This window comes from Myxocyprinus asiaticus, chromosome 33 (genome assembly GCF_019703515.2).
Source record: "Myxocyprinus asiaticus isolate MX2 ecotype Aquarium Trade chromosome 33, UBuf_Myxa_2, whole genome shotgun sequence".
Taxonomy (NCBI): domain Eukaryota; kingdom Metazoa; phylum Chordata; class Actinopteri; order Cypriniformes; family Catostomidae; genus Myxocyprinus; species Myxocyprinus asiaticus.
This window is the reverse complement of record NC_059376.1, coordinates 37,054,988-37,074,455: the sequence shown is the minus strand read 5'-3', so window position 1 is coordinate 37,074,455 and position 19,468 is coordinate 37,054,988. Positions and strand designations below refer to the sequence as shown.

Sequence of the window (19,468 nt, the reverse complement as noted above, 5' to 3'; positions counted from 1 at the left end):
TCGTGACCTTGCATGGACCGTCGGATTTCCAGGGGATGGATGTCAGTTGGGAAGGTTGTGTGCGGGGCTGAAGCACATATTTTTTTCTGTTGTGTGGGTTGTTCAGGATTTGATTGTTACATCAATGTTGGAAAGTGGTCTATATAATGTTGCCATGGGTACACAATTTATATTAACATGTCAATATGTCACTTTAATATTGGTCAAATGTTTCTCTCCACGTGGAATGTTTATGGGCTTGGGCACACTATAAAAAGAATGAAGGTTGTATCTTTCATTAAGTGTAAAAATTATATGATATAGTATTCCTTCAAGAAACGCACCTTTCTTCACAGGAAGCTGAAAAACATGGTAGGGCATGGGATGGGCATGTGATTTGCAGTGCTGGTTCAAGTAAGAGCAGGGGAGTCATCACATTGATAAGTAAGCATTTACAATTCGTTTTCGCCCTCTGCCAGTCTGTAACTTTGTTGTTCCCAATGTCTGCTGCTTGACCTTGTTCTTATGAAATGCCATCTTTGAAATTTTAAGGATGGAAGCATCCTGACGCTCACTGTGTTCCTCTGCCAGTAAAGCCAGAATTAAACCCTTCTTTTCCTCACTCAAAACTTTTCTTCTCAACTCTTTTCGCATGGTCAATAGTTTTTTTTAAGTTTTTTTATTTCAATTACTTTTGAGGTACTACTAGCACTGTTTTTGCCATCCAGCTGGTCCTATTGCAAGAGGATAGTGATGACCACAGTAGTGGTTTTTATACTTTTCCTTGTTAAATAAAATTTGGTTCTGGTGATCACCCAATCAGTACCTCATTAAGTAGAATGAGGTGTGCATGTGTTGGAATTCAACAGACAATGGAATGGAATGGCTGCCATACATGTAGAGATGTTGATTTAAGAAAAATCTGGAGTGGTCTCTTAATTTTTTCCAGAGCTGTATTATTATTTGTCTCTGGCCCAAGCAGATCTATGCCTATCCTCCATAAAATTATTAATTCTTTCTCCAAATTTTCAGGATTCAGGGTGAATTGGTCTAAATCAAAAGCTCTGGCTCTGACAGCATATTGCCCTGCCATGGCTTTCCAACCTGGTGCCTTTCAACGGCTCGAGCAAGGCATTAAGTATTTAGGCATTTTATTTCCAGCAAATTTGAGAGATTGAGTTAATTTTGACCCATTAATGAAAAGGTTCTCATGTGATGTGGATAGGTAAGCTTCACTACATTTGTCTATAGCAGCGAAGGTCAATGATATAAAAATGAATTGTATCCCCAAATTCAATTATCTACTACAATCTCTCCCTTTTAGAAGTTCCTCTTTCTTATTTTAAACAATTTGATAGAATATCTAAGTCCTTTATTTGGAATGGTAAACAACCTTGGTTGCATTTCAGTAAGTTAAATAGACCAATTGACAAAGAAGGTTTAGGCCTCCCCAAAATGTTGTTTTATTACAATGATTTAGACTTAGACACCTGGCCCATTGGTCTCTTCCACCTGAGAGAGCCCCTCCCTGGTACAACATTGAACAAGCGGTCCTTGCCCCAATCTCACCATTGCAAAGTCTTTATATCAAATTGCCTAGAGAAGTGAAAATGCATCCCATTATTTCACACTAACATTCAGTATGGACAAGGGCTTCCCATTTGGTACATTTTGATATTTACCTAAATGTTTCCTCAAGCATATGGCTGAACCCCATATATATATATACTGTATATATATATATATATATATATATATATATATATATATATATATATATATATATATATATATATATATATGAATCAATAAAATTGTTAATAACAAAAATAAATTAATGTAAATACTTGTAAATAGTACAAACTATGCATGTACCATAAACATGTAACAAAATTTCTAAATTAAAGTAACAAATGTTCAAGAAATCATATTTATTGATGGAATACATGGATTTGTACATTTAAAAAAAAGCTAAAAAAAAATGTGAACAAAAAATGGTAAAAAACTAATTATAAAATATAATTTAAAGAAAGCCCCCTGTATAATTAACAGCATTAGGTAAGATAGAATTTCGTTCATATTAAAGCAAAATGGACATTATAACTGATGCCCAGATAGCACACATACATCTCCGAGATGCCTGTTTAAGAGCGTAATATTGCATTATAATTAACATCTGATAAAGATCTTAAAAAGAGCAGACTTACAAACATACTAAATTATAAGCGTCTCAAAGACATCTGCTGAATGTTTTTTTTTTTTTTTTTTACATCCATCAAAGGAAATTTTGAAAAAGCCCTAAACCAAGTTTGTAGAATAACAGTAGGTTGGCTTTGTCAACTTTCAACCAGATTCCAAAAATTCCCTTGTCTTACACTGGTTGTACAAACAGACAGTCTCTCCCCCAAATTCACACAATTGGTCGAGCCAATGTTGCTGCAGTGTCGGGCCGGACAGACCATTCAAACAAACAGAGAAATGTTTTGTTAGCACAACAGAGCCACAGTGTTACACTTAAGGTTTAATGAACCTGCAAATGGCGTACTTACAGTTCACTCTGCATGATAAGATGTGATACAAGAAACAATTTTAACATTGAAAAAAATTTCACACACACATCAGCTTTAAAAAGCAGGAAATCCTTACCTCCCCCTTCTGCTTTCTCTCATCACTAAAGAAGCATTCCTCCATTAGGTTCAACTACACTGCCTCTGTTTTATGCTTTTGGCTTTCCTAAAAGAACTACATTGATCTCACTGTCACAAGCTGAATTTAGCTGATTAGTAAGCAGTGTCCAGAATGATGCATACGCACTTCAAGATAATCCACGAACTCTCGTGCTCCAAAGGGGAGCATTTCCTGCCACCATCCATCCATCTCTTTACCACTTCCTCCCTCTCTCTACCTCTTCCTCTTTGACTGTCAAAGCTGACATTTCCACTCTGTTGCTTTAGTTTCTCTTCTCTTTCCTTATTTCACTACTTTTAGCTCATTGATTCTTGAGACACAGGTTACAAATCTGAAAAAATAAATGGTAATGTATATAAAAAAAATGTTGTTGTTGTTTTAATGGGTGCAACTTTCAGTTCCTTCCATTTCCTGAAAAAAAGTTGTGTTTTTTTTTTTTTTTATGACTACCACTCAATATGGGTCATCAACACCATCAGATATAAATGTGTCATATTTATTACAAATACTGACAAATCTAGCATTTACTTCAATGAATGAATGAACTGAGACTAGAGGACAGTTACAAACTGATTTTCAGCTCCATCTATTGAATTGTCACCACAGTCAGACAGAAAATCATGCATGTTGACAGCTGACAGTCCTGACAAAGTAACCATATTTTGCATTTAAGACATGTAGTAAATTAAGAACCAATTTTAATTTTCTGGTGTTTCTAGCTACTAATAGGACTTAAAATGAGGGAAATTGTGTAAAAATCACAAACTTTTTTTCTTTTTGTTTTTCAATTTGTATGATGGTTTTGACATCATGTTTGTGACAGAAAATATACGCACAATTACCACCAGTGCCTGTGTGGTCTTGTTGACATCACTGCAGGTGAAATATGGAAAGAAGGCCTTTAGAATGAAAGCTGACTTTGATATTGCTTGATATTGTTAAATGATTATAAATGTTTTCATAAATAACTAACTGTTAAAAGAGGTTTATTTTTTAAATTAACATTTTACTTCTGACAGAGTCGTGATGCTTCTTTTAAAGACATGTTTAGCTATATATTTTTAAGTTTAAATGTGCTATATGTAAGATTGACAACAAGCGTTTGAAATGGGTATTGCAGTCCAAATTCAAAATATTGGAGAGATGTCTGCACCACCCCAGACTCAAAGCTCATGCGGGTTGCCAGAACTAGCCAACTCAGAATCTGTTTTAAAGGATTTCTGGGCTTTAAGCTGTCTCCATCTTCCAAAGACATTGCCAATATTTATCCTTGTTTTACTACGCCTCTGGTCATGGTGGTTTTTAGACAGATGGCGAGGATTTTTAGGTCGGGTGGAATCTGTTACCTCTGATCCAGTTCATTTGCTGGCTTCCATGGCTGCAGCATGCAGTGTTGTTTGCATGCAAACTAGTTCATATCTGGCAACCCGGCGGTATTGAAATACTACTGGTGAGTGGGCAGTGGGCGGGATCACACAGGCCAAAACATAAACAGAAATTCCGGCCGGAATGGAAACGTCAAAGTAGAATATACTGGCTGAAGCATTGTTATCGGAGAAACCAGTATTTCAACTTAGCTTGTTTCCTAATTCTCTAATGACATATTACGGTAATTTTATGATTTAGTACAGTAAAAATATTACATATAGCACCATTAAAGGTGCACTCAGTAATTTTTTCCTCATTAAAAACTTTTTATTACTAAAGAAATGAATTGTAATTTTGAAATATACTGTATGTATAAAATCATGAGCACTTTCCATAGGCCATCCGTGTCCTGAACCAAGGACAACATCAGGACTAGGTTCACTATTCAACACCACACACTTGAAGCAATATACACTCTACATTATCATATTATTATATATCATTATTATACATCTACAACATCACCACTATAACATTAGCCTGTTGCAGGTCAACATACTGCACAACTGCACTTTACCTTGCACATGTACATACTGCCAGTCAACTGTTGCTGCTACCACCTCTACATCTGTCAGTATGCACAATTTCATATTCATATGCATACTTTGTACATACAGTATATTTCTTCTTTCTCCTATTTTATTGTGCTTTTTAATTGTGTTTTTTTACTTCTACTCCTTATTTATCTATATCTATATATATCTATATATATATATATATAATTTTATCGTAAACTGTAAAACTGTGGGGAGAAACGTCGTACCAAGAATTTCACTATATGTCGTACTGTGTATGGTTATGTATTTGACCAATAAAACTTGAAACTCACATGAGATGAGGACTAAGTCATATCAGTAATCTTATAAAAGCCGTTTCATTCTACAGGGTCTCCTCATGGGGGCTGCCATGTTGGAATCACATGACCAATTCAACTTGCTTTATCTCAGTAACCAGCCTGATATTGGACATTTTCACGCATGGATTGAAGTAACCAAAGCTAACTGTGAAAAGTGAATTTCTAAAATGACATCTGAAACTGAAAACGAATGATTTTGAATGATGCTACATCCAGGCCTCTAGGTGTCAGTGTAAGTCCAAAACAACACACATAAAAATTACTGAGTGCACCTTTAATATATACTGTATTTTTTTATATGAAGTATTGATTTACTGTCTGGTTTTAGGGGTAGTGTGTGGTAATGTCATTATTTTGATTAAAAAAAAATATATAAACATAAAATGCTATGTACATTAGTGGATAGTTCACCAAAAATGGAAATTCTCTCTTCATTTACTCACAATCATGCCATCCTAGATGTGTATGACTTTCTTTCTAGTAAAGTACACGAACAAAGATTTTTTGAAGAATATCTCAGCTCTGTAGGTCCATACAATGCAAGTGAATGATGGCCAGAACTTTGAAGCTCCAAAAACATTTACATTTACATTTACATTGTAAATGCACATAAAGGCAGCATAATAGTAATCCATAAAACTCCAGTAGTTAAATCCATGTCTTAAGAAGTAATATGATAGGTGTGGGTGATAAACAAATAAATATTTAAGTCCTTTTTTACTATAAATCTACACTTTCACAAGCCCTCCAATGCGCGAGAGGACAGAGTTCTTCTTCTGTTTTCTAGCGATTTGCATTCTTAGTTCATATCGCGCATAAATTATGAAATTTTTTTTGGGTGACCTACCCCATTAAGAACATTCTTGTTATCACCTCTGATTCGTTGAAAGTAGCTATGTTTCAAGAATCGGTGAACTGTCTTTCTGTTAAACCCAGCGAATCGAAATTACATCATGAAAAGTAAGGTTTTAGTATACATGCTTAAAGATCAGAGAAACAAGTGATGACAGGCATGGGTTGCATAATTTGTAACAACGTCTAAGGCATGTGTTTGTGTGTGTGTGGGTTTACCGGGGGTTGTCGGAGTGTCTTGTACACAGTAGCAGGTTTTACTACCGTTGATTTAGGAGTGTTTTCAGCAGAGGTACGGGTAGGTGATGTTACGGATTCTTTGCGGTCCCGCACCACTTTGTGCAGTCTGTCACCGTTAGTTGAAAGTGTGAAGGGCTTTGGTGGCAGCTGCAAACAGTAACAAAGAAAAGAAAAGCAGTGGTAAAACAAGAAGTGGCAATTTCAAAAATCAGTCAGTATTGCAGAGCTCACCAATACAAAAGTTAAAAGTTTCATAATCTACTGATATAACCAGAGGGTAATCACTGGTTGCTGGGTTGAATAAAATGGCAAAAGGGACTTTCTACTTAAAGGAGCACTCAGTAATTGTTTTGATAATTGCCAAACTTTTAAACAGAAAAAAATAATACTAGTAGAACAGTATTTTTAATATACATACACTCACCAGCCACATTATTAGGTACACCTGTATATCTACTTTTTCATGCAATTATCTAATCAGCCAATCGTGTGGCAGCAGTGTAATGTATAAACTCATGCAGATATGGGTCAGAAGCTTCAGTTAATGTTCACTTCAACCATCAGAATGGGGAAAAAAATGTGATCTTAGTGATTTAGACCGTGGCATGATTGTTGGTGCCAGAAGGGCTGGTTTGAGTATTTCTGTAACTGCTGATCTCATGGGATTTTCACGCACAACAGTCTCTAGAGTGTAAAGAGAATGGTGCGAAAAACAAAAAACATCCAGCGCCTGTAGCCTCGACCGTCTTAGAGCCAGCACCTCTAGCTTCGACCATCCCAGAGCCAGCGCCTGTAGCCTTGACCGTCTCCCAGTCTCTGCCCATGCTTACGACCATGGAGGGCGTTCCCCAGTCTCTGCCCATGCTCACGACCACGGAGGTCATTCCCCAGTCTCTGTCCATGCTTACAACCAAGGAGGTGTTTCCCCAGTCTCTGTCCATGCTTACGACCACGGAGGTCGTTCCCCAGTCTCTGCACATGCTCACAACCACGGAGGTCGTTCCCCAGTCTCTGCCCATGCTCACGACCACGGAGGCCGTTCCCCTGTCACTGCCAGTGCTCATGACCACGGAGGTCATTCCCCTGTCACTGCCAGTGCTCATGACCACAGAAGTCGTTCCCCTGTCACTGCCAATGCTCACGACCACAGAGGTCGTTCCCTTGTCACTGCCAGTGCTCACGACCATGGAGGTCATTCCCCAGTCACTGCCAGTGCTCACGACCACGGAAGTCGTTCCCTAGTCTCTGCCCGTGCTCATGACCACGGAGGTCGTTCCCCAGTCACTGCCAGTGCTCACGACCACAGAGGTCGTTCCCCAGTCACTGCCAGTGCTCACGACCACAGAGGTCGTTCCCCAGTCACTGCCGGCATTCCTAACCATGACGACTCCGCCCTCGGAGCCTTCCACGACTTTGGCCCCCAAGCCTTCCACGGCTCCCTGCTCCAAGACTTCCACGACTCCCTGCTCCAAGCCCTCCACAGCTCCCTGCTCCAACTTCGCCTTCTTTGGCTCCACTTGTCGAACCTCCCATGGCTCCGCCCCTCGAGCCGCCCATGGCTCCGCCTACCTTTGCTCTGCCCCTTGGGCATCTCCTGGCTCTGCCTCCCATGGCTCCGCCCGTCGAACCTCCCCTGGCTCCGCCTGGCTTAATCAAGCATCCCTCGGCTCTGCCCTCAGAGTCTTCCACAGCTCCGCCTTTAACACCAGAAATTCCACCTCCTACGACTCCGCCTGCTTCTACACCTGTTGCTCCGCTTTCTGACCATGTCCCTGCCCTGTGGCCACCTCCCAGGCCTCCTGACCATGTCCCTGTCCTGTGGCCGCCTCCCAGGCCTCCTGACCCTGTTCCTGCTCTGTGGTCGCACTCCAGGCCTTCTGACCCTGTTCCTGCCCTGTGGCCGCCCTCCAGGCCTTCTGAACCTACCCCTGCCCTGTGGTCGCCTCCCAGGCCTCCTGAACCTATCCCTGCCCTGTGGCCGCCCCCCAGGCCTCCTGAACCTGTCCCTGCCCTGTGGTCGCCTCTCTGGCCTCCTGATCCTGTATGCCCCAGTCCTTGCCCTATGGGGAGACCTAAGAGAAATAGTGCTCCCGGAGTGAGCCCTTTGGGGGAGGGTTCTGTCATGAATGATTCCCATCATTCACAGCAGCATCCAAATATGGCCACCCCGGACTCCATTTCCCATGCACCACCTCGATCCCAATCACCGGAGTTCTAATCAGCCTCACCTGCACGTCATCACTGCACCCTTTATAATAGACTCACTGCGAAGAATACGCTCAATTCCTTGTGTCTAGACGTTACCAAGCCTTCAATATTCAGCCTGATTTCCTGCTGATATACCTGTTTTTGACCACGAGTTTAGCCTCTTGCCTGTTTGACCCCATTGCCTGTCCTCTGCCTGTACTCATTGTTGGATTTAGCCTGTCCTCTGAATTGTACTGTTGCCTTATCTTCATTAGACTGCCCAACTACACTCATATAAGAGACTCTTGTCATATAATGTAAGCCTTGAGAACTTGTTGGGCAAACATTCATGAGCACCGCCGTGTTGAGATCACATGACCAGACAAATATTCCTCGCTTTATTTCAATAATATCATGTGATTAGATGCTTTCACTTGCAAAATAGATTAATAATGGCTGACTGCGATTAGCGCATTTCTACAATGGCATCGCTAACTGAAAAGGTTTGCTTTTGTGTGATGCTGCATCTATGCCGCTAGGCAGCAGTGAAAATAAACAGAAAAATTGCTGAGTGCACCTTTAAAGACCCCATGAAATCAACTTGGAGTTTTGGAGCTTTTATGTCTGTTAGCTTTGAGACCATCTATATGCTTGTGTACACTTAAAAGCTGAGAAAATAAACTTGGACATATTTAAAATTCAGTCTTCCTCTTCCGAAAGACCAACATTTTGATGACACATCTTGCACTAAGGGGCATATACAAAGTTTTGTCCAATAAAATGCTCTCTTTTGAAATATCAATAGCAAGTAGCGAATCATGATTTTAACTGAAGGCTAAAACTATAACCCCATCGATATGTCAAACCCAAACTCTCTGTTTTAATAGGAAATACGGCAACACAGGAAAGACAACTGCTCGTTAAGCCTGTTCATGAGGTCTTTAATAATAACAGTCCAGGTGTCTCCTCCACAAACATCGTAAAACTGTCTTGAACAACAAACAAAGGGATCTTGGTGTGTTATGGCATGATATTATGGACATGACAATCACCTTGAGGTGTGGGCTCTCTCTCTGAACAACGGTATAGTTTCGTGGTCTTCTTATGGGTAAACACATGGGAGAAGGTTTGATGTCTTCATATGGGTTCTTTCTTGACAAATCCGCAGCTAATGATTAGTTGAAAATGAGAACGTTGTAGCCATTATAACAGTAAGTCATAAACATGTTATTACTGATAGACTATTTATTTTCTTGTTGAAAAATGAATCTCCTTTAATGATTTTTTTCTAAACTGGCTCCAGTAAATAGTAAACCTAAAAATTTAAATTCTGTCATAATTTACTTACTCTCTTGACATTCCAAACCTGGATAACGTTCTTTTCTCACATAAGCAACATTTTGAATTAATATCCCGATCTGTCTTTTCAATACAATGGCAATTGATACAGAATGGCTTACTTTAAAGCTTAAAAAAAGGGCCCACATGCATCATAAAAGTAGTCCATGTAACTTGCGCGTAATATTCCAAGTCTTCTGAAGGCATAAGAATCAACCTGAAATCCGTTACACATTCATGAGCGCTATGAGAAGCTCGTTCACAGTGGCTTGTGTCCATACGAAAACTTTATTATCAGCCATTGTATTGAAAAGACAAATTGCGAAAACTGTAACAGAATTTCATTTTTGGGTGAGATATCCCTTCAAGATGAGAGATACATTCTCTTCAAGAGCATACATGTTTTGTATTGCACATCACTGTAATATCTGATGGATGACATGTGTTTTGGCTTTCTCAGAAACACTCACAGATGATGTCCTCATAGATGCTGTCTTCAGATCGGGCATGGAAAAGGCCCGAACCACGGCCCTCCTTCTCCCTGGAGGCCTGTTGGTCTATCAGCCGTACCACATCCTCAAACTCAAATGACTTCCTGTGGAGAAAGGATCAGGAGTGTCTGAAACAGGAATAGCCACTCTCTGTAAAGTGATCTAAGAACAAGTTTGCAGTTCCACTCATTGGTATTGAGTAAAGGAAATCTGGTCTTTCATCCAAGAGGCACCAACAGAACTCTATGAAGTATGCCTAGTATGCATTTCAGAAAACTGCTCAGAAAACAGAAGAGGTGTTTTGATTGGTTTCTAGTATTTTACCTACTGGCCCAAGTCAAAAGTCTCCACCCTCAAGTCTTTATATTATTCTGGTCCCTAGATATGGCTCAGGTCCCTCCTTCAATGTACAACCCCAATTCCAAAAAAGTTGAGACAGTATGAAAAATGCTAATAAAAACAAAAAAAAGAGTGATTTGGACATTATATTCACCCTTTGCTATATTGAAAGCACTACAACTACACATTATATGATGTTTTACCTTGTGAATTTCATTCTTTTTTAAAATGTACAGTAATTTCAAATCAGATGATTGCAACACACTCCAAAAAAATGAGACAGGGGCAATTTAAGACTAATAACAATTTGACGAGTTGCAATAACAAGGCGATGTGAAACAGGAGATGTTAAACAGGTGAGGCAATCGTGTCATAATACTGTATACTGTATAAGAAGCCTCCAAAAAACGCCTAGTCCTTCAAGAGCAAGGATCGCTCAAGACTTGTCAATTCGCCAACAGATGCTTCAGCAAATAATCCAGCACTTCGAGAATAATGTTCCCCAAAGACAAATTGGAAGGATTTTGGGCATTTCACCCTCTACAGTGCAAAATATAGTTAAAAGATTCAAGAAATCTGGTCAAATCTTGGTGCGCAAAGGGCAAGACGAAAACCACTTCTGAATGAGCGTGATCTCTGATCCCTCAGACGTCACTTTCTTAAAAAATGGCATTCATCTGTAATGGATATCATGAACATGGGCTTGGGATAACTTTAGTAAACCTTTGTTAGTCAACACCACTCACCACTGCATCCACAGATGCAAGTTAAGACTTTACTATGCAAAGGAGAAGCACTACATCAACACTGTTCAGAAGCGCTGCCGACTTCTCTGGTCTCATCTTAGATAGAAAGTAGAACAGTGGAACTGTGTTTTTTGGTCCGAGTCCACATTTAAAATAATTTTGGAAAAACAAAGCCATCGTGTTCTCCGAACCAAAGAGGAAAAGGACCATCCAAGCTATTATTAGCATCAGGTCCAAAAGCCAGTGTCTGTATGGGCCAGGGGTGTGTCAGTGCCCATGGCATGGGTAACTCGCACATCTGTGAGAACACCATGAATGCAGACATATATGTACAAATTTTGGAGCAACATACTGCCATCCAGCACCGTCATTTCCAGGGACATCCCTGCAGGACATCCAGCAGGACAACTTCAATTTCAAGCAGGACAACTTCAAACCACATACTGCCCGGATTACAAGTGCATGTCTGTGTGAGCAGAGAGTGTGGGTGTTAGATTGGCTTGCCTGCAGTCCTGACCTGTCTCCAATTGAGAATGTGTGGTGCATTATGAAGCACACCATTCGGCAACGAAGACCCCGTACAATTGTGCAAGACCTACATAATGGATGAATGGGGGAGAAGTCCACTTTCTAAACTTAAAAAACTTGTGTCTTCAGTGCCCAAATGCTTAATAAGTGTTATTAGAAGAAATTATGTTTCACAGTGGTAAACACTCAACTGTCCCAACTTTTTTGGAGTGTGTTGCAATCATTTGATTTGAAATTACTGTACATTTAAAAAAAAACATTGAAATTCCCAGGTTAAAACATCACAAAATGTGTAGTTGTAGTGCTTTCAATATAGCAAAGGGTGAATATAATTTACAAATCACTAATTTTTATTAGCATTTTTCATACTGTCCCAACTTTTTCGGAATTGGGGTTGTAAGTCTATGGGATTATTTCATATCATTCTTATTATCGACCAGATGAAAATCATACATCTGATGACTCAGCACACCCCTCCTGAATAAGCCACACAATTTAAGGCATCATTCATGTCTGTAGCAAAAACATTGCAGAAATAGTAACATGCCAAAGTTTAATATTTAGGTTTAGGGGTTTGTTCAAATCCCTAAGTATGAGCAACCATGTCTGTGATGCCTGCCTTAGCAAAATCACTACTAAGGCTGAAATGGACACTTGGCATCACATTATTAAGTAGAAAATAATTAGAGGAAGGAGTAAACAAACACAAAAGCATGTGAGAGTACAAAAAGAGCCCATGACCTCTGCACCCTTAGCTGAAACAGAAGTAGGCCAAATGTGGACAGTAGACTGTGATTCTGCCAAAGAACAGCTAACATCATAGCAGGGGACAAGGCCAGACAGCTAAACTCTCACCCACTCACAATTCAACTCCCATCACTGTCCTCAGGAATTACATAAAACGGACCAGTTTTAAGAACTTTCACATTTTCTGATTAAAACTTGAGTTTTGCTTTCACATGCAAGGGTGGCCTACAATGCCAGTGTGTTGGGTGTGGTTGCCAGGGCATCGTTGTTTGGTTCGTAAGGTGTTCAGAGTGGTTTTTAGAGTGTTGCTTTGAGGTTGCTAGGGTGTTCTTAGTAGTTGCTTACCGGTCCATGTCAATGATGGCTCGGCTCTCTCCTTTTTTCACCTGTAACAGCACACCTCTCCTCAACAAGCCTTACGATTTGAGGTATCATTCATGTCGGTAGCATGACAAGTTACATGCAAACATTTTATGCTTAGGGTTGGTAGTTTGTGCAAATCTTTAACCCTAAGTATGAGCAATAATAATATCAATGCTTGAGACACTTACAAAACAAGAATCTGGGTTCAATTGACAGCATTTGTGGCATAACATTGATTACCACATTCACTTCCATTGTAAGTGCCTCACTGTAACCTTGATTTTTGCTTTTTTTTTTTAAAGAAAAGGAGCAATCAACATTATGCCACAAATGCTGTTGATTGAGCTTAAAGGGACAGTTCACCCAAAAAAGAATATTCTCTCATTATTTACTCACCCTCATGATATCCCAGGTGTGTATGACTTTCTTTCTTCACCAGAACACATTAGAAGAAAAACAGAAAAATATCTTTGCTCAGTCCTTAAAATGCAGGTGAATGGCGATTTCTCTTTTGAAGGTCCAAAAATCACAGACAGTCAGCATAAACGTCATCCTTACGACACCAGCTTTTAAATTCACGTCTTCTAAAGCGACACGATCGCTTTTGGTGCGAAAAAGTTAAATATTAAAGTACTTATTTTTTAACTCTTAAATCATGCGTCCGGTCAGGAGCTGTACGTGCGCATGACATAACTGCACTGGCATTTGAAACACGCTTTTAAAAGAAATATCATATCGGTATCAGCCTATCACAGTTAAAATATCTGTGATCGGTCTCAGCCTCAAATTTGGTGCACCACTACCAAAAATTTTTTTCACATTTTGCAGTTTGTGTTCCACAGGAGAAAGAAAGTCATGTGGGTTTGGAGCACTTTTAAGGTGAGTTAATATTAAAAATATAAATATATTTTGGGGTGAACTATCCCATTAATGCAACAGACAAACTTAAAACCTGATAAGATCCATTTGCAAAACCAAAGTTTAGTTTAAAGTACTTGAAATTGTCGTGCACTGAATATAAAACATTCATTTCCTTTTCTTATGCTAGAATTAACTCTGTGTGTAATTTGATCTCCGCTCTGGGACATTTATTCACCTGTTCTTTCTGTTTCTGGAAAACCCATTGAAAGAGTTGACTGGACATGGAGGAGGCGGACAGCTGGGTGGCTTTAAGATGATGTCATTATTTCGGACTTGATTTGATTTGCGGACCGATGATGTCTGGTTCTCCAACTGGATCCATTGGCCAGGCGGAGAGTTCGTGCCCTTGTACTGAAATGTACGCTGCGGTTTAGGTGGAGGGGAAGTAGAGTTTTGGGGATAGTGTTTAATTTCACCAAGACACTTAGTTAAAGTTGAGGAATCTTTCTCTCTCTCCCAAAAAGATTCATCCGCCTCCAGTCTTTTCCAGAAACCCTTGGAGGTGTAAAAGTTGCCGGGAGGCAGCGACGCCTCTGGGTCATCTACACATTGAGGTAGAGATGTGACTTCCACATCTGTTAAACTGTTTACCTTGATATTATTGCCGTTAACATTTTTAGCATTCATTTTAATTACAGGGGTCTGGACGTGGGTTACAGTGGTCAATGGCTTAATTGCGGGAGTTGTATTCAAAGGAGTTCGATTTCTTGGGAAATCAGAGTGGTTTCCATCTATAACCGGTCTACGAGATACCTGGTTTTCCCTGAAATCCAAACCCAAGCTTTTGGCTTTTGATACAGTCGCTTTGTTACAAACTACGTGACTTTTTTCATTGCAATCGAGTCCATTACCAACAAGGTCCCCTGAAAGAGTGCGGCAGGCAAGGATTTGTGGGGTCTTTGATCTCCCAGTCTGAACATCCTCCTGGTGGCTTAGTCCCTCCCATTGGGAGATTTTCTGCTTGATGTTGATGCCAGGCTCACGCGTGATTGGCGGGGCAGTGACAGGAGTCCACGCTGCCATTGTTCTCCCTCCTGGTCTTCCTGCAACCACGTTCCCACCTCTTTTCACATGGTCTACTCCAAGGGCCAGCATGACGACAAGGCTACAATGTGAGCCAGCCGTCACAGCGCAGACAACACTGCAGGAACCTTGCAGGTCTGTCTGGCATTGCAGGAAGATACTGTAGTGAACAGCAAGCTAATAGAACAAGTTCCTCCACCACGGTGCTCAGAGGTTAATTAAGTTCTCACAAGTTGTTTCTGTACAACAACTATGTGTTTAGTTCCTCAGCCATTGTGGCTTCACTTTAGATCCTGCAAAGAAAAAAAAAACTTTGAGTCTGAGAGTGTGCGTTATGACCAAAATATATGAGTAATACAAGTAATTTTACATCTACTGTGTGTAATGGTATGTCACAATATAGTTATTTTTGCTGGAAATTCAACAAAATAATGGCTTATATTTTAATAACCATGCGGTTATGCTGCTGATTTATAATATGCCTTTTTCTAGATAATCTAGTGAATTAAAAACTCTACAAATAAACGATAATTCATCTGATTATTTTTCTCTTTTAATTTGGAACTTAATAGACACAAACCAAAAGATATGATTCATAACAAATGAACAAGTCTGGCATAAATGCAAAAACAGCTTCACATAATTTAAAAGCAGAAGTACACAACTGAACTTAATTTCACATTGCATGCCTTAACAGTTCTTCCTCGTTCTGACATGTTTGGGACATGTGCTGCTTAGTATTTTCACATTACTCCATCTTTCTTCATCACCCTCTTATTTAAGCAATGTGAAGAGCATGAAAGATTAAATTTGAGACAAGTGATGTTTGAAAAAAATATGAAAATTCAAGGTAAATATCACATGTGAGTAGAATTTTTTTATTGGGCATCATTTTCAATCAAGCTGTAATATTGCCAAATTATATAAAAAGTGTTAACAATTATTTCATGTAATTTTTTATATTTTTTATTTAGTAGTTTCATATGTTAGCTATAAATTAGCCTTAGCAAGAAAATTAGTCTGCAATAATATTTCATCGGAATAATGTAATTTCATCATTGTCATTTCCACCACGGAACTGAATGCAAGATGTGCTGGAAATTACACTTTGGTGGGAATTTCCATTACTTTGAGAGAGAGAGAAAAAAAAAAGCCAAAAATGACAAATCTCCTCTGATGCATGTATATACAGTACACTGTTTGACATTGTTAATAGACAAATTTAAGTAAACTAGTGAGAGTGTGAAAAATGTTTTCACAAGGCTAACACCGCCCCAAGTTGAAGAAACACCCTTTGTGAAATCTGTACCAGTGGGCACAGTGCTACCATTGCATGCTACATACCATCATACCACCCAGCCCTGAGTCTAATGCAATCAAACGAGTCTAACTGATTCAAGAGCTGGGTTTAACTGACATCCAATTTTTCCACCCATCCAGTACACACAAAAGGGGATGATCCACGTATGCTGCAAAAATGCAGGAAACCATGACCATCACTGTCAAGGTCAGCAGAGGAACCAAAAATAAAACCCTAACAGGAGACAACAACAGAAACATGGTGAGAAGACAAAGCATTGCAGGGGCCGTTTGCGGGGGCTCACCGTCCCCAGGAACACCCACCCCCACCCTCTCCAGCTGGGTCGTCCGAAGCGCTACCATGCATTAACACACTTGAGCATAATGTAATTCAAATTCATTCCTCTCCAAAAGCTTCTTTCAGGCCGGCATGAAAAGGACAGGCATCCCAAGTATTTCCCATCCATGCGCACATAATAGAAAGGCCATCGTTTTCACACAAGAACGCTCTTTAGAGGAAAATATGCATGATTTCATGCATGTTAATAAATGTTGGTGTGTGTGTGTAACAAGCTGAAAACAAAGAGAGGACACTTGAAATTCCTCTAGGTTGCTGTCTTTCCCTACATCTAATGTAGCTGGGACAGATCTGGCAGCTCCAACACAAGCCCTCATCTGTGGCCAAAGTGTTTTGGACACGTTGCACATTACGGTGAGGAGGCTGCTAGTATTCAGAGTGAGGACATGCTGAAATTCCTTGGCACAGGCGATTTTACGGAATAATAATTCTATACGCAACATTCCAGAAAAGCGACTGGTAAATATGACCACAAACATTTGATTAGTCAGGCACAATAATTATGCCTTTGTTCTGGTTGACCTAAATCTTACGTGCATACTGGAATCCCTGCATAATTCGAGGCAGAACCCATCCCCCTTGTTCATCATATCTACTGACCCACTTGTGCGTGCGTGTGTGTGCAGGAAGGCCTAGCCTGTGTTTCCTGATACACAGGAAGACAGGATCAGCAAAATGTCCATAATGATGGTCTTACAAATTTGTCATGGGGATGTACTGCAGGCTTCTTTTTGTGACTCGGTTGTCGGACTCATTGTGCATAAAATATAACTTGCCGATGTTCATTGTCATAAATGTCACACAGACATCTGAAATGGCAGAGTTGATTTTTACATGATTTTTCCAAGAATTTCCAGTCATTTTCAAAGAGCAATTTCTAGCTGATGAAATTATTTATAGCCAAACATAAATAGACAAATTCAGAAATGTTCATGACTTTTCCTTGACTTTTTAGGATTTTGTTAATTTGCCTTTTCCAGGCCTATAAATTAGGGCTGCTCAATATTCTAATAATCAAGATTACAAATACAGGTGCTACTAATCGTGAATAGCGTATATTATAGCAGTCTGTTCAGGTCTACACATTTTGTGCAAAAACTTCAATTAAAAATGTTTTTTTTTTTTTTTTTTTTGTAGAATTAGCCAATCAGACATGCACGTTGCTCAATTCCGGTGTATGATTTTGTTCAACTTTAAATAACGTTTTTGTTTTTTATGCTGCTAAGAGGGCCAATGTGATCTTGACCGTTTACCTTCTTGATTTACTGATTTGTTAAACAGCAATAATAAAGTAATTAAACTTTTCACAGCTTGTTTGGATGTATAGCCTACATAAAAAATATGGCATGCGGATGCCCCATACAAAATAAGTATTTTAATGTAAATTAATTGCAATTACAATATGAAGGAAAATAATCAACAACTATTTTGTCATAATCATGCAGCCAAACTAGAAATAGCAATCTAAAATTTTCAAATGACCACGGAAACCCTGAATCTAATTCTACCAGCAGTTAATTACAGCTAATTTGCTGGGCCTGTGCTAAACTGTCTAACTCCAATCACCATGGCACAAGCTTCCCAAATGTGCTGGGAGGAAGTTCTCGTGCCATTCCCAGCATCAGATCCCAACCAGTGGCCCAAAATAAATCTTTTCTCAGCCACCTGTTTCCAGGTACGTCACCTCACTTCTCTGAAACTCTACATTTAAGGTTTGGTGATCAAAAGAAACCTAAACAACTGTAGACATGCAAAACATCATTGTGCCATGCCAACCTCAACCAGACACTAGTATTACCCCTGCCCTCAAGTGGTAGAGAATCAAGACATAAGTAAACTTAGATTAGCTTTGACAGGTGATCCTCCCACCTCAGGTACCTTTCCATGAGGGGGCATGCCTCTAGGTGGGGTGGAGGGTGGGAAAGTGAGTTTACTGTCAAAACTAAAAGGTTATAATGTCTATAAGACCAGGGATCCTTCCATCCTGGAGGTGAGTGTATATATATATATATATATATATATATATATATATATATATATATATATATAAAAAACAGTGAAACAATTGTTTTAAAATATGATTAATATTTTAAAACGCTTTTTCTCCACCAAATCAAAATCTTTGGGTTTAACCAACATGTAGGAAGCCATTTTGTTGTTTATGTTGACCATAAAAACTATAAAACACAGTAAATAGTGTTTGGTCAGTATTTAGTTTGCTGAGATAAGCATTGGTACTGAGACTATTTAGTATAGACGAGCCACTTCTATTAAAATGAATGGGAGAAATTGGAACGCCCAGCAGTCAACAGATGTAGATGTTTAAAAAACATCTGATATTTATTTTGACATGTTTATGAAAAGGCACATTTTGTTCATGTGGTGTAACCCTAAGATAAATTCCTGATTTTTTTATTTAAAAATTCATAATATTTATTAAAAAATAAATAAATAAATTCCTTGAAAAAATTGTTTGAAAACGTTTTGGAAATTAATGAATCAATTGTTTATACTCTCATGTATTTAAGGTGCAAAGAAAGTATTATAATACTTTTTACTTAATGGTTACACCACTTGACAATTTGAAAGTTTTATTTATTTATATTATATATATATATATATATATATATATATATATATATATATATATATATATATATATATATATATATATATATATATATATATATATATATATATATATATATATATATATTTTTTTTTTTTTTTTTTTTTTTTTTGAAAATTGCTATAAAGGTTTTTCACAAATTCATGACACCAGACTGGACAAAGATTACATTCCTGAGAATATGACAAGTATTTTAAGCTATATTTTTAAAAGGTTTCTCATTTTAATTTTGGGTGTAATTTGTCAATGACCAATCAGTAATAGAATTTTTTTTTTGACTACACCCCTCAAAAAAAAAAAAACATTTTTACAAATCGGCTACTGTGTGTGTGTGTATGTATAAGTGTGTGTGTATATATGTATTATATATATATATATATATATAATACATCCATATACGTGTGTGTGTGTGGGTGTGTTTATAACAGGGGGCCCTTTTTGGTTGAGAGTCTGGTT

The 19,468-nt window shown here is 38.8% G+C and overlaps 1 protein-coding gene across 3 annotated transcripts in view; it reads right to left on the bottom strand.

Moving 5' to 3' along the window:
- LOC127423920 (DENN domain-containing protein 2C-like) overlaps positions 1–19,468 on the bottom strand; it is a 35,205-nt gene that overhangs the window by 14,914 nt on the left and 823 nt on the right. For all 3 annotated transcript variants that reach the window (XM_051668610.1, XM_051668609.1, XM_051668611.1), the window contains exons 2-5: positions 13,879–15,019; positions 10,039–10,163; positions 9,283–9,398; positions 6,023–6,190 (exon numbers count right to left, since the gene is read on the bottom strand). In XM_051668610.1, coding sequence (XP_051524570.1) covers positions 6,023–6,190; positions 9,283–9,398; positions 10,039–10,163; positions 13,879–14,798 — 1,329 coding nt within the window. In that variant the 5' untranslated portion in view covers positions 14,799–15,019. The remainder of the gene's footprint in view (positions 1–6,022; positions 6,191–9,282; positions 9,399–10,038; positions 10,164–13,878; positions 15,020–19,468) is intronic.